We start from the raw sequence: 15,900 nt of genomic DNA on the forward strand, positions 1-15,900 counted from the left end.
CCAGGATAATACATTATGACCAAGTAGGATTTATACCAGGAATGCAGGGCTGTTTCAATATTAGGAAAACTATTAGCATAATTGACTATGTCAATAATCAAACAAACAAAAACCATATGATCATCTCAATAGATGCAGAAAAAGCATTTGATAAAATCCAACATCCATTCCTAATAAAAACACTTGAGAGCATAGGAATAAATGGACTTTTCCTTAAAATAGTCAGGAGCATATATTTAAAACCATCAGTAAGCATCATATGCAATGGGGAAAAACTGGAACCTTTCCCAGTAAGATCTGGAGTGAAGCAAGGTTGCCCACTATCACCATTATTATTTAATATCGTATTAGAAACACTAGCCTCGGCAATAAGAGTCGAGAAAGATATTAAAGGAATTAGAGTAGGCAATGAGGAAACCAAACTATCACTCTTTGCAGATGATATGATGGTATACCTAGAGAACCCCAGAGATTCTACTAAAAAGCTATTGGAAATAATTCATAATTTTAGCAAAGTAGCTGGCTACAAAATAAATCCCCATAAATCCTCAGCATTTTTATACATCACCAACAAAACCCAATAGCAAGAGATACAAAGAGAAATTCCATTCAGAATAACTGTTGATACCATAAAATATTTGGGAATCTATCTACCAAAGGAAAGTCAGGAATTATATGAGCAAAATTATAAAAAAAGTCTCCACACAAATAAAGTCAGACTTAAATAATTGGAAAAATATTAAGTGCTCTTGGATCGGCTGAGCGAACATAATAAAGATGACAATACTCCCTAAACTAATCTATTTATTTAGTGCTATACCAATCAGACTTCCAAGAAAATATTTTATTGATCTAGAAAAAATAACAACAAAATTCATATGGAACAATAAAAAGTCGAGAATCTCAAGGGAATTAATGAAAAAAAAATCAAATGAAGGTGGCCTAGCTGTACCTGATCTAAAATTATATTATAAAGCAGCAGTCACCAAAACCATTTGGTATTGGCTAAGAAATAGATTAGTGGATCAGTGGAAAAGGTTAGGTTCACAAGACAGAATAGTCAACTATAGCAATCTAGTGTTTGACAAACCCAAAGACCCTAACTTCTGGGATAAGAATTCATTATTTGATAAAAACTGCTGGGATAATTGGAAATTAGTATGGCAGAAATTAGGCATGGACCCACACTTAACACCATATACCAAGATAAGATCAAAATGGGTCCATGACCTAGGCATAAAGAACGAGATTACAAATAAATTAGAGGAACACAGGATAGTTTATCTCTCAGACTTGTGGAGGAAAAGGAAATTTGTGACCAAAGATGAACTAGAGACCATTACTGATCACAAAATAGAAAATTTTGATTACTTCAAATTAAAAAGCCTTTGTACAAACAAAACTAATGCAAACAAGATTAGAAGGGAAGCAACAAACTGGGAAAACATCTTCACAGTTAAAGGTTCTGATAAAGGCCTCATTTCCAAAATATATAGAGAACTGACTCAAATTTATAAGAAATCAAGCCATTCTCCAATTGATAAATGGTCAAAGGATATGAACAGACAATTTTCAGAGGATGAAATTGAAACTATTACCACTCATATGAAAGAGTGTTCCAAATCATTATTGATCAGAGAAATGCAAATTAAGACAACTCTGAGATACCACTACACACCTGTCAGATTGGCTAAGATGACAGGAAAAAATAATGATGAATGTTGGAGGGGATGCGGGAAAACTGGGACACTAATGCATTGTTGGTGGAGTTGTGAACGAATCCAACCATTCTGGAGAGCAATCTGGAATTATGCCCAAAAAATTATCAAATTGTGCATACCCTTTGATCCAGCAGTGTTTCTATTGGGCCTATATCCCAAAGAAATACTAAAGAAGGGAAAGAGACCTGTATGTGCCAAAATGTTTGTAGCAGCCCTATTTGTAGTGGCTAGAAACTGGAAAATGAATGGATGCCCATCAATTGGAGAATGGCTGAGTAAATTGTGGTATATGAATGTTATGGAATATTATTGTTTTGTAAGAAATGACCAGCAGGATGAATACAGAGAGGACTGGCGAGATTTACATGAACTAATGCTAAGTGAAATGAGCAGAACCAGGAGATCATTATACACTTCGACAACGATATTGTATGAAGACATATTTTGATGGAAGTGGATTTCTTTGACAAAGAGACCTGAGTTTCAATTGATAAATGACGGACAAAAGCAGCTACACCCAAAGAAAGAACACTGGGAAACGAATGTGAACTATCTGCATTTTTGTTTTTCTTCCCGGGTTATTTATACCTTCTGAATCCAATTCTCCCTGTGCAACAAGAGAACTGTTTGGTTCTGCCAACATATATTGTATCTAGGATATACTGCAACATATCCAACATATAAAGGACTGCTTGCCATCTAGGGGAGGGGGTGGAGGGAGGGAGGGGAAAAAAATCGGAACAGAAACGAGTGCAAAGGATAATGTTGTAAAAAAAAAATTACCCTGGCATGGATTCTGTCAATATAAAGTAATTATTAAATAAAAATTTTTTAAAAATTATGGAAAAAAAAAGAAAAAAAAGTGAGTAGAGCCAAGAGAACTTTGCATACAGTAACAACAAGATTATATGATGAGCAATGTGATGGACTTTGCTCTTTTCAACAATGTGATGAGTTGAGGAATGGATGGAATGTGTCATCCACATCCAGAGAGAAAACTATGGAAATTGAATGTGGATCAAAGCATAATATTTTCATCTTGTTGTTGTTGTTGTTGTTATTTCCTTGCTTGGTTTTTTCTTTCTCATTGTTTTCCCTTTTTGATTCCATTTTTTCTTATGCATCATAATGAATATAGAAATATGCTTAGAAGAATTGCACATATTTAATCCAATGTTATTTTATCTACTGAATGTATGTTTTGAACAAGCCTAGTTAAAAGTAGAACTAGGTATACATGATTGCTGTCATAAATGGAATAATATCAAAATTGTTATTCAGCTGTAATATTCCTATAAAATTCCTATAAAACCACAAATTTCTATTTAGCTCCTTCTCTACTCTGACATTCTATAATTCTATTCTCCATGGTGAATTGTGGTAGTTTCCAGGTTATGACCTTCTGAGATAACTATCAGATAACCTGATAGTGAATCTAAACTTGACTCATTAGCTAATAGGAAGTTACTATAGGCTTTTCATTTCAGGAATTAAATGACCAGATCAATGCATAAGGAATACCTATATAGGCTTATGATGAATGGTTTGGGAAGAATGTGGAAAGTAAAGACAAGAGGCTTAATTAACAGGCTTTTGCTTATATTAGAAATATTAAATGGTCAGATCAATATCTAAAGAATAGATATAAATAGATATAGATATATAGTCCTATGATGAATGCTTTGGGGGGAATGTGGAGAGTGAAGACATAATAGTTTATATTATGCTTATATTAGAAATGCAGTGTTCATGTTATTATGTTAATGTTCTGGGTCCCAATTCTGACATTTTCACTTTATGAAAGTTCCCTAAGCCTTTATGGAGTTCAGATTCCAATTGACAAAATGACTTGTTACATTTATATAACTTTTCACTTGATTTTTTTTGGAGGGTAGGGATAGAGGATGGAGGCCAACTGGGATTTTATCAGTACTAGTGAGGAAACCCACCTCTGCCAATACAACTGTTTGGCAACATATGACTTTGAAGGACTATCTGCAGTGCTATATATCCTTCCTTCCTAGTTGGACATTCCCTAATTCTAATTTTTTATCAAATTGAAATCATTACACTCTCCTCTATTTTAATCATTTAAAAGTAACATTTAAAAAATGATTTTTTAGTTTTCGAAATAATCTTATTAATGGAATTCTGTAAAATGGAAATTTAAGGTTAGTTATGAACATGAGGTTTGTTTGTTTTTTTTTTCCTTCTGGTGCTCCAAATTTAAGCATATCGTGACTAAGTTATACAGAAACTGAGCTGAGATGAACCCCTAATCCTCTTCCCCTCCCCAAAAATTTAAGGTAATGAAAAAGGGAAATGTGGTTCTCATATATTGAGGTGGTATATTGAGATGGTGATGTTTGTGTCCCTTGTTGATATACTTTTGAGGTAAGGATTCCTCTGTAAAAGCTAATTAAATGAAAATGCCATTTAAAAGATTCCCTAAAATTAAAGGAATAGAATTAGTTCAGGCAGAGAGATTGGACATTTCTAATATCCCTAAAAGTTTCCTGGAGAATTGTGAAGGAGAAGTGAAATGTAATGTAATTCGCCTTCAACTAATGGGGCCAGAGTAGTCCCTGTTACATTTTTACTGTCTGCCATAATAAAAATGGAAAATAATTATCTATTCCCTTTTGACAATGGAGAAACTGAGGCCCAGAGAGACAGAAACAAAACTAAATATCAGGGGGATAAATCATTCCTGTTTATTTGGTCTACTTTACTTTGCTATGTGTTCCTCAGCTACTACGAGATCTATGACTTAGATCCTCAAGGACCCATGACACTGGAGCATGCTCTCATTATAATTCCATAATTGGCTTAATCTCATCCTTCCTTCTATAGAACTCTCTTATGGAAAACTCTGAATATCCACCATGTTGCAATTGCTTGAAAGATTGCATTAACATTTCTAAAACTGTCACTGATTCCCATTTTAGAAGATTATCATGTGCCAACAGAAAATATCTGAATCTTTTTGCCTTTTAAATTTCCCCATGTTCCCACTCTCTACATTAGGATAGGCTTTCTCCAGGTTCAATATCGTCCTTTTTTGTGCTTTGGTTAAAAAAAAAATTGTCCACAGTGCTAGAAGGGATTTAGAGGGTGCAGATCTTGTTCTGTGAAGAGCTAAAGGCATATTGTTTCAAGGAAAAGAGGAAACTTCCTAGGAAAAGAGAAAACTCATTATTAGAACTAGGCAACACCAAGTGACAATATGATCATATTCTTTGGAACTTCTTAAAAGGTTATTGCATGTGACTTAACAGATTTCTTTCATTTAAAAAAATCAATGGATTTTCATGTTATTTTTTCCAATTATGTGTAAACAAAAAATTTAGTACTGATTTTTAACATATTAATATTGAATTTCAAACTCTTTTCATTTTTTTCATTCCTCCCCCCTCCTTGAGAAAGCAATTTGATATATATTATATGTATGCAATTTGATAACATTACATATGTGCAGACATAATAATTTTCCAATAGGTATGTTGGAAAAGAAAATGTAAATAAGTAACCTCAAGAACAATAAAGTTTTCAAAAATACTTATTTGTTCTTTTTCTGAAGATGAATAACATTATTCATCGTAAGTCCTTTGGAATTGTCTTGTTTTGTTGTATTGGTCAGAACAGCTAAGTCATTCGTAGCTGATCATTATACAACATGGGATACTGTCTACAATTTTATCCTGGTTCTGTTCACTTCTTATTACATCAATTTGTGTATAACTAAAAATTTCTTGATGTGGTGAATTTGGATTCTGCTATTTATTTCTTTTTTTCTTCCTCTTTTCAGAATCAAAACCAAGAAATTTAAATTTTCTATGGGTAGAAACATAGGCAAGAAAAGGAACAGAAAATATCTTCAGGTAAGAGACAAATCCCCAAATGTCATTTTTTTTTATTTCAGTCAAATCATTACCAATTTTTTTTTAAATGTCTCAATTCCAAGGAAATACATCTAGGGAAAGAACTATGGATCTGAATGCAGTTTAAAGCATATTCTTTTCACTTTTTTATTATTTTCTTTCTCATGATTTTGCTTATTTGTTCTGAGTCTTCTTTGACAACATAGCTAATGTGAAAATAATTTTAACACTATTGTACATGTGTAGCCTATATAAGATTGCTTGTTGTCTTAGAGAAAGAAAGGCCAAGGAAGGGAGAAAAATTTGGAGCTCAAAATCTTACAAAGATGAATATTGAAAACTATATTTATGTGTAATTAAAAAATAAAATGCTATTAAATTAAACAAAGAAAGAAAATAGTGTTAAGACTACAGCATGGTTTCTATGGTACAGTAGATGCTTAATAGATGCTTATTGACTCAAAAATAAAAAATGTCTTCATTCTATATGCTATGCACTATTTTAGGAGATAGTCTAAACTCAAATTTTTGCTTTATATTGAACATACTAGTCATAATTTGAGAGTTGGGGCTGGCCTTGAGAAATCATATGATCCATATTCTAGTTCTGGGGCTGTACCTTGCTTAAGCTGACCCAGATAGGAGACTCAATCTTGTTTTAAAATTCACCAAAGAGAAAGAGATTCTTCAATCTCCCATCTCAAAGTTCAGTAACCTTCTTGTCTAGACAATTCTTGCTAGGGTATATGAAATCTAAATTCTATGTGTTTATATAAAGAACATTATAGCAGATCAAAATTGATTTTTACCTCTTCTGTTCAATAACTCTTTACCTGATTTAAAGTTTTTATTAAGTTTAGGCATTCTTATTTTGATCTCTTCCAAGTCTTCAGAATACTTATTTGTTTTCTTTATATTTTTAATCCTTCACCATATAGATGAGAAATCTACAAAATGTTGACTTCTGTTGGCTTTGGTGTTTTCAAAATTACTTGAGAGCTTAATATCTTAGATTTCAAACAGATAGGGAGCTTAGAAAGTATTCAGATCAACCTGCTGCTTTTATAGATGAAAATATTGAAGACAAGAGGAGTCAAGTCACTTGGCAAAGATCGCATAGGTAATTCAGAGGCAAGCTCAGGATTTTGTCCTAGTTTCTTGGACTACTGATCATGTGGTCTTTCCACTGCATTATAATGGTGTATCGGTAATAAAAGGATGGACTGCAGGGATATATCAGTGAATTTAAATACTGAGATTCTTTGTTAAAAGAAATATAATGCTTTCTAAATTTTAAGACTACCCTTATGCTTTAGGGAAATGGCTGAATATGTTTATATGATATTTAAATTATATTTTTCTATGTATGTGTATATATATATACACACATATACATATCCACATATATTTATATATTATACACCCATACATTCATGGTGTGAATGTATACACATACAGAAAGAGAGAGATCTAATATATTTCTAATATATGTATTACATGTATACATTTATATATATATGTATATATATACATATATATATATATATGTTCTGAGGGAAAAATTCTAAGAGAATGTATTTTTCTGAAAAAAGTGTATAAATGTGGAAATAGATAATGGAATGTCAGTAATAGGCATCAATGAACAACCTTGTTTAGCTGCAAAGAAGAATGCAGGAATATGAACCACTAGAAGGGTAAATGAGAGTCATTTTGTGGAAGGACTTAAATGTTAAGTTCAATATTTCATCTTTTACCCTAGAGAGCTTCTGAAGATATTTTCAGGACATGAATCAGGTGGAAAAGGGTGTGATACAAAAGAAAAAAATATAATGAAATACCAATATTTAAAACAAAAAAGATTTTCATCATTTCTTTTCAATGAACTTTTTTTTTCCTTTCCCAGATCCCACATCTACACTGGGGGAGGAGGGGGGGGAGAAATCTAAACATAGAACCAAAACTTCTGAAATAAATATGCATAATGACACCAATCAAATTTCTGCATTGGTCACATTAGAAATTGTGTGTGCGCACCCGCGCGCGCGTGTGTGTGTGTGTGTGTGTCTGTGTCTGTGTCTGTGTGTGTGTCATCTCATTCTACATGAATTCCATCATTTCACTCTCAGGAGTAGGTAAGCTACTTCATCGTTTGTAAAGAGTTCTATTGTTAGAAAAGTGAAACAGGATCAAAGGACATTCATATAATTGGTCTTCTTGGTAAGTTATAAAGAGTATTTGTTCATATTCTCTATTTCCTTCAAATTAATCCTTTAGAAGTGTTGTGGGATCTGTTTCCATGAATCCATGACTCAGGAGCTTGCAAAAAGAGATGATGAACAGTCCCCTGATCAGATACTAAGGTAGAAGAGCAGATGATTCAAAAAATGTACAAAGTAGTTTTTGTTCTGTCTAATTCTAATTTCCTTTCTGGCTCTGAAGTGTGAGTACTAAAGAGCTATCTGGAGAATAAGATAGATCAGATAGATCAACTTTATCTCCTACCCAGTTTCTAAATATTCACAAGCATATAAATGACTAGAGTTCAGCAAAGACTATATGCATATTCTCTTGAAATGTCACCAGGAATGACAAAGCTCCATCCCCTAATATAATGATGCACAATATATAAATCTATCTAAACTATGTTGCAAATTAAATGAGATGTTTGACAGGTATTTAGTGGAATCAAATTAATGTTTGTCAATGGTAATAATGTCAGGATCAAAAATGAGAATTCATTTCTTGACCTTGCCTCTCAGCAGATCTCTACCATGGGTGACAGGGGGATAAGCAACCACTCAGAAGTGAATGAATTCATTCTCGTAGGCTTCCAGGTCCGTCCAGAGCTTCAAATCCTCCTTTTCTTCATATTTCTGCTTTCCTATAGCATGGTCCTTCTGGGGAACATTGGTATGATTGTCCTCATCCTGACTGCTTCCCGACTGAACACACCAATGTATTTCTTCCTAGGCAATCTCTCTTTTATTGATCTTTCCTACTCCTCTGCTGTGGCACCCAAAGCCATAGTCAACTTTCTCTCTGAGAATAAGACCATCTCCTTTGCAGGCTGTGTGGCCCAGCTCTTCTTCTTTGCTCTCTTTATTGTGACTGAGGGCTTTCTGTTGGCAGCTATGGCCTATGACCGCTTCATAGCCATTTGCTCCCCACTCCTGTATTCTGCCCGTATGTCAAGAAGCCTTTGCATCCAACTGGTTGCAGGATCCTATTTTTGTGGCTGTATCAGTTCCATCCTTCAAGTCAGCATTACCTTTACTATGTCCTTCTGTGCATCTCATGTTATTGACCTTTTTTACTGTGATATTCGCCCAATACAGAAGATCTCATGTTCTAATGTCTTTATTAACAAGGTGGTGTCATATTCTTTGTCTGCCATCATTATTTTACCTACCATTATAATCATCATGGTGTCTTACATCTATATCATATCTACTATCCTGAAGATCCGTTCCACTGAAGGACAAATGAAAGCGTTCTCCACCTGTGGGTCTCATCTGATGGTTGTGAGTTTGCTCTATGGGACTGTTTCTTTTATGTATCTCACACCTGCCAGTAACCCAGAGCTGGGGAAAGTGGCCTCTCTGTGTTACACCATTGTCACTCCAATGTTAAATCCTTTGATTTATTCTTTAAGAAACAAAGATGTCAAAGAAGCTCTGAAAGGTATGTTATGGGGCAAAAAGGGTTTTCTCTAAGATTCTTGGTCTTTACTATCTTGAACTATTTGATAGATGTTGATTCTGTATCTGTGAGCTACTTTTACACAAAGATTCTCCTCCCAGTCAGCAATTGTCCCTCCACAAGTCTACTTGAATGAAGACAATGTTATAGCCATGTTTCTTTCAAAACAGTAATTGTTATCTCCTGAACTTATTAATTGCATAAAGACAACAATAACAATTATCATTTACATAGTACTTCAAGGCTTATAATGCATTTTATAAATATTATCTCATTCTATTCTTACATTAACCCTGAAAAATAGACACAATTATCATTCTTACCATTTTTCAAATGAGGAAACTATTTGAGGAAACTCAAATGAGAAAGTAGTGTCCAGTGTCACATAAGTGACCAGAGTTGAGACCAGATCTAAACTCAGAACTTCCTGAGTTTTAATCTAGTGTCTACCTTTAAATTAATAAGCAAACATTCAAGATTCATAGAGGGGAAAAACACTTTTCACATAAATAACTTATATCAGAGAAGAAGTTAAATTTCAGTTGTCATTGCATAAATGTTGAGGTTATTGGAATTTTGATTAGCTAAATTTGCAGGTCTAGAAGTTGTTACAACAGGTATGGGTTATAAGTTATTGATAATTTATATTTAATGGTACATTTTCTACATATTTGTTTGTTTAGATGTTCATTTATTTAGCCATCTAAAATCATTTATTTGAAAAATAAGCTAAATTGAGGTGTAAGGGAGTAGAGGTGAGGGAACCAAAATCATTTTGAGACATTCCAAATGATGTCCTATTTGGTAGCCTAAAAGTGGAGGCTCCCAAATTATTATGAAAAGAGAAATAAAATCTAATAAATCATGCAAAGAAATAATAAATCAGATGGCCTCATCAGTTGCAATAATTACTTGTTACTCTATGATAAAATATTTGTAATTTTATCTAAATCAATCTCTTTAATGAATGTAAATGTATCTGGTCAGAGTCCTCTTGACTCTGGATCCCCTTAAATAAGAAATATTTTCTCATGCTCTTTCCCATGCATAAACAAACTATGCCATCTAAGTGATAAATATTCCCTAGGAAACTCCTTTTACCTTTGGCTTATTTCTCTTTTTTTTTTCTAGCCCTCCCTCTCCTGTGAAAAGATTTGTTATCTATACTAAGTTGCTACAGAATGTTGCTAATTGGCTGTATACTCTAAATAGAACTAAAACATTATCAAAATTAAACTTTGCTAAAGATGCTACCAGTGAGAAATGCTCTTTAGCATGCTAATACATTACTTTGCTTACATTTTGGCTCCCTATCTTTGATCCCCTGTTATTTGACCTCTCACTGATAGATAACTCAAGAAATCCCATTCCTCTTGATTGAGAGAATTTCCCAACTTGAGTAGGATATGGATTTCTGAGTAAATACTTTATAGTTTTGCTCTGACACATCCAGGCTATATGATCTGAGACTTTTAACCTCAGTGCATCAGGCAACACTCTCAGGTTATAAGTTCCATTGGTAGAAGAAGTTTCTTCTCTGGTATTTCTGCAAACTGTTTAATCACAGATCTAGATAGATAGAATGACTAATATCTTTTCTTATTTGGTTGGGATGCTAAATGTGGATAGAAATCCTTCTTTGAGTCAAATGTAATTGAACTTAGTGGGGTTGGGGAAATAATCTTAAAATCATGAGATCAAGATGAAGAACTAATGATCCCTCTGATCTTTCAAATCTCTCTAAACCAGACATTATGCACCAAAGATAAGACAATTTCAGATGACTTTATGGTCTAGGACACCCAAAATACAACAGTTTGAAGTGATATTTACTTTGCATTCACTCAGCAACTTCTCCCCTCTTACCACTATGCCATTGAAAATGAGACTACACCAGCTGATTAAATTTATAGCCTCATTATAAAAACCAATCCCATATCCTAAATCTTTTCCCCTCTTTCCAATGTCATGGAGATCTGGGCTCTAGAAAATTTTAAAACTTTGCTACAGCTATGACAACTAATGCCATGGCAATTACATGTTGAAAAACACCTCTGTAGGAAAGAGAAATGACATTTAATATGCTATGTTAATATTTGCTTTGTTGTTGATCATAAAGAACACTGGATCTTTCCATACTATACTGACATTCTAACCAGAAGTTGTAACTTCCTTCTAATTGGCCTCCCTGACGCAAGTTCTTTCCACTAAACTACATGTCACACCGTGACATCAAGTTATTTTCCCTTTTATTTCAAATCTATGTCACTTCTTTACTCAAAAAAATTCCATAATTTCCAGTCACTCCTTGGAGTAAATATAAAATTATTTAGCATTTAATATCTTTTTCAAACTTCCCCAAGCTTCTTTTCCTATTTAGAAAACCATGCTCTCTTTCATACACTCTTATGGTAATCTGACTTGTTCCATATATACAACATAACATTTCTTATTTCTGTGATTTTGCAATGGAAATTTCTCCATACTTGAACTCAAACCCTATTTTCTTAGAACTCCATCTCTCTCACATAATTTCCATGTTGTACTCAAACTCTACTCAAGTTCCAGCTTGAATATAAATCATAACCTTTCATTAATAGCCAGTATTATGGATCTGAGGCACTTGTAAACTATACCTCAGTCTACTACTTATTTTGTTTTGTTTTTTAAATGACTAGCCCAAGTTCTGGTGAAATTCAAAAATTTGTTTTGATATTTTCTTCATCAAATTGGATTCTTTATTATTAATTATCTTGAGTTTCCAATCAAGTCCATGGAATATGTTATTAAATAAATTGAAGTAGTAATTATCTTTATTTCTCAATATTAATCAATTGTTAAACATTTATTACATGTCTACTATGTGCCAGATATTCTGTTAAATACTAGTACAATACCTTATCTTTAAGCATATTATTAAAATTAGTGAATATGAAGAATTAATATATGAAATTATAATAAATATTTATTTTTATTTTATTTAAATTAATTTTAATTTAAATGTAATAGTAATTTGCACAAAAAATCATGTTGAAGTTTACTTCAAATTCTCATTTTAATGGCAATTAATTTCACTTCACATGTAAAAACAGCCTTATGCTATTCAATTTCCCTAAAGATATGAAGTAAATTCTCTTCAAAAGTTCTCTGAAATTTAAAAGGGAAAACAGCTGCATCAGAAAAGATTTCTCTCCTTTCTCAACATCTTCTTTGACTTCTCTCCATAGTTCCATGTCTTTGATCTTTAGCAATGACCATTTAAAAGTCTTTCTGGTAATGCGATAGCACTGTGGTCTCTCTGTCTCTCCTTCTGTCTCTCCCTCTCCCTCTTCCTCTTCCTCTCTTTCTCCTTCTCCCCCCCTCTTTCCCTCTGTCTCTGCTTTTTCTCTTTTTTCTCTTTCTTTCACACACACACACACACACACACACACACACACACACACACACATTCTTCATGTGTCTAGACCAAGCAAAAAGTATAATTTGTCAGCAATACATCAAAAAACCTCCAAACAAAATCTAACTTTCGTTTTGGATGAGACAACCAATTCTTGCATTTTAGGGCATAACAGAAGAAAATGAGAAGTATATCTTCACTATTAATTTCATGACCTTTTTACAATTATATCTTTGTATTTTTCTCATTTGAAAATCATTCTTCTATTTCTTTATTTCCTGTTAATTGCATGTACACAGTTAACAAATCTCTACAATCAAGATTATGTGAAAAGAAAAAAAGAGCTATTTTGTCATTATAGTAAACTCTTAATGCAAGAGACAAATGACAACTTGTCTCCAACTCAGAAGCTAATATCCAAATTTAAAGTGATTTGCCTAGCATTATATTGTTATTAAGTATCAAAGTCAGGATTTGAACCTATTGATTCTTCTTGAATCCAAATATAGAAAAATTGTGCCTCATGTGGCCTATCTTCTTTTATTGTGTGGCTCAAAATAAAACAGAATTGACATTTGTAGTCTTCTCTTCCTACCTTCTCCAAAAGAGACTTTAATTCCTGCTAGGAAGTAAGCCAATGTGGCTGATGGATGTGCTCTTTTCAACAATGAGGTGATTCAGGACAATTCCAATAGACATGGTAAAGAGAGTAGTCTGCATTCAACAAGAGAACTATTAGGACTGAATATGGATCACAATATAGTTTTTATCACCTTCTTTGTCGCTGTTTACTTGCTATTTCTTTTTTTCTCCTTTTTTCTCTTTTTGATCTGATTTTTCTTCCACAGTATGATAAATCTAGAAATATATTTAACATGTTTAACATATATTGAATTTCTTGCTGTCTAAGGGAGAAGATAGGGGAAGGGAGGGAGAAAAATTTGGAACACAAGGTTTTGCACAGTGAATGTTGAAAACTATTTGCATGTATTTTGAACATAAAACCTATTATTTAAAAATGGGAGGGGAGGGGAGCAATTAAAGATTAAAAGAAGAAGAAGAAGAAGAAGAAGAAGAAGAAGAAGAAGAAGAAGAAGAAGAAGAAGAAATCCTGACTAAAAATATATAAGCTGATTAAAGAAAAATAAACTTCACAATTTTTTGGAATTTCATAATACAATTTTTAGTTCTGATTTATATGAAATTCTCTCTCATTAGACATTGGCATAAGAATGGAATATTGAACAAATAGCCTACTAAGGAAATTGTACAAATAATAGACTAGGTATAAGATGTAGACAAACCACAGTCAAGACAATTTTAGGGCTGAAAGGAACTTAAACATTGGCTTAAAAACACTTCATTTTAACAGGACAGAAACTCAGTCTCATTAAGGAGAAATAATTGGGACATGGTCAGAGATCTTGTTAATGGCAAAATGAGATTTGGAATCCAGATTTTCTGACTCTTTGTCAAATGTCTGACTAAATAACTTAATGTCAATATACACCTCCTATAATCCAGGGACTATCCTGGAGTCTCTTTAATATATATGTACCTTAGTGAAATGAGATTAAGAAAAAGGAAAAGATCATGTTTCAGAAAAGAGCAGAATTTAGAATTAAACATCGTAAAGGGGTTCTTTGGGAGTTAGGTAGTACTATGGATAGAGCACTCAACTTGAAATCAGGAAGACTCATCTTTATGAGTTCAAATTTAGCTTCATACACTTACTACTTATGTCATCCTGGGCAAATTATTTAATCCCATTTACCTTAGTTTCCTTACATGTAAAATGATCTGGTAAAGGAAATGGCAAACCATTCCAGGATGTCTGCCAAGAAAATCCTAAATGGGATCATGGGCATTTGGGCATGTCTGAATAAACAACAAAATAACTTCTTGATTCCTGTCCAATAACAAAGTTATTAAGCGCTGGAGATTGGAATCTCTTTCACTAGAGAATAAATCAAAGAGTTCTACACTCTTTGTGTAACATAATGTGCAAAAATCTTTGTAGTAAATGTAACACAAAGTGACCACTTTACCCAGCTATGAGTTATTGGTGAGTCTGAAATACTGAAATACAGTTCTTGAGATCAAGATAGTTTGTGAACTAATCTTGTATATGAAACCTAAAAGATAAGATTAAGAGAACAAAACAAGGGCTCAGAGCCCATTAGGTGCTTCCTGACAGAAGATAAGACATTGGACATCATGGAGTCAAAATGAAACAGTAAAGTCAGGAAGCTGCTCAACCTCTCCCAGTTTCCCTTGAAAACCACATAACAGCAAGCCTCTAAACAGAGTCTGACAGAATAAACCTTTCTCCAGCTCAAGATGGACTGAAAAAATTTCAATGAAGGTCAATCTCACTAGGGTGTTCAGCCTAGGTCACATAGAGTCTGGGAAAGCTGGTGAAAGGATCTTAATCACACAAAATCAGCAACTAAGACCTCAGTCCTAGCTCAGTAGAGAAGCAGTACAGTCCTAGTTCAGAAGGCAAACTCTGAGAAACCAGACTGTTTCCTTAGCAGAGCAGGCAGAACTACTCCCTACAAACACAAAGGGTCCCTGTGCTCAAAGCCAAGATGCAAAGCTGAATAGGAAGCATGGGACAGCATCCCATTTATTTCAGGAGCAGAGCTGCACCTTAAAAATTCTTTAAAAGAGGAAATACCAAAAGAAAAGGAAAGAAAATGAGCAACAAACAGAAAAAAAAAAAACAGTACGTAGAACATGGTGACAGGACAGACTAAAACACAAACTCAGACTCAAAAAGTGGCTCCAAGAGACTTCTTGGAAAAGCTTTTTAAAAAATCTTCAAAAGGCAAATAAGAAAGGTAGAAGAAAAAATGAGAAAAGAAATAAGAAGCATGCATTAGTGAGTCAACAATTTGGAAAAAAAGAAGGAAAAAATTGTCTAAAAAAACAACTACTTAAATAGTAGTTTAATCAAATGGAAAAAGAGATAAAAAAGATAACTGAAGAAAATCTCATATTAAAAACTAGAACAGAGCAAATGGAAACTAATGACTTTGTAAGACAATAAGAATCAGTAAAACAAACTAAAAAGAATGAAAAATGAAAGAAAATGTGAAATACTTCATTGGCAAAACAGTCATATGGAAAATAGATACAAACACATAACTTTTAAATTATTGGCTTACCTGAAGGTCATAAGCAAAAAAGAAAAAAAAAA

The 15,900-nt window shown here is 33.3% G+C and overlaps 1 protein-coding gene across 1 annotated transcript; it reads left to right on the top strand.

Moving 5' to 3' along the window:
- Positions 1–8,314: 8,314 nt before the first annotated feature.
- On the top strand, positions 8,315–9,315 carry LOC127539397 (olfactory receptor 9K2-like). Its single transcript, XM_051963598.1, has one exon. The coding sequence runs from the start codon at positions 8,374–8,376 to the stop codon at positions 9,313–9,315; it is 942 nt and encodes a 313-aa protein (XP_051819558.1). The 5' UTR covers positions 8,315–8,373.
- Positions 9,316–15,900: the final 6,585 nt, after the last annotated feature.

Source organism: Antechinus flavipes, chromosome 5 (assembly GCF_016432865.1).
Source record: "Antechinus flavipes isolate AdamAnt ecotype Samford, QLD, Australia chromosome 5, AdamAnt_v2, whole genome shotgun sequence".
In the NCBI taxonomy this organism is placed as follows: Eukaryota; Metazoa; Chordata; class Mammalia; order Dasyuromorphia; family Dasyuridae; genus Antechinus; species Antechinus flavipes.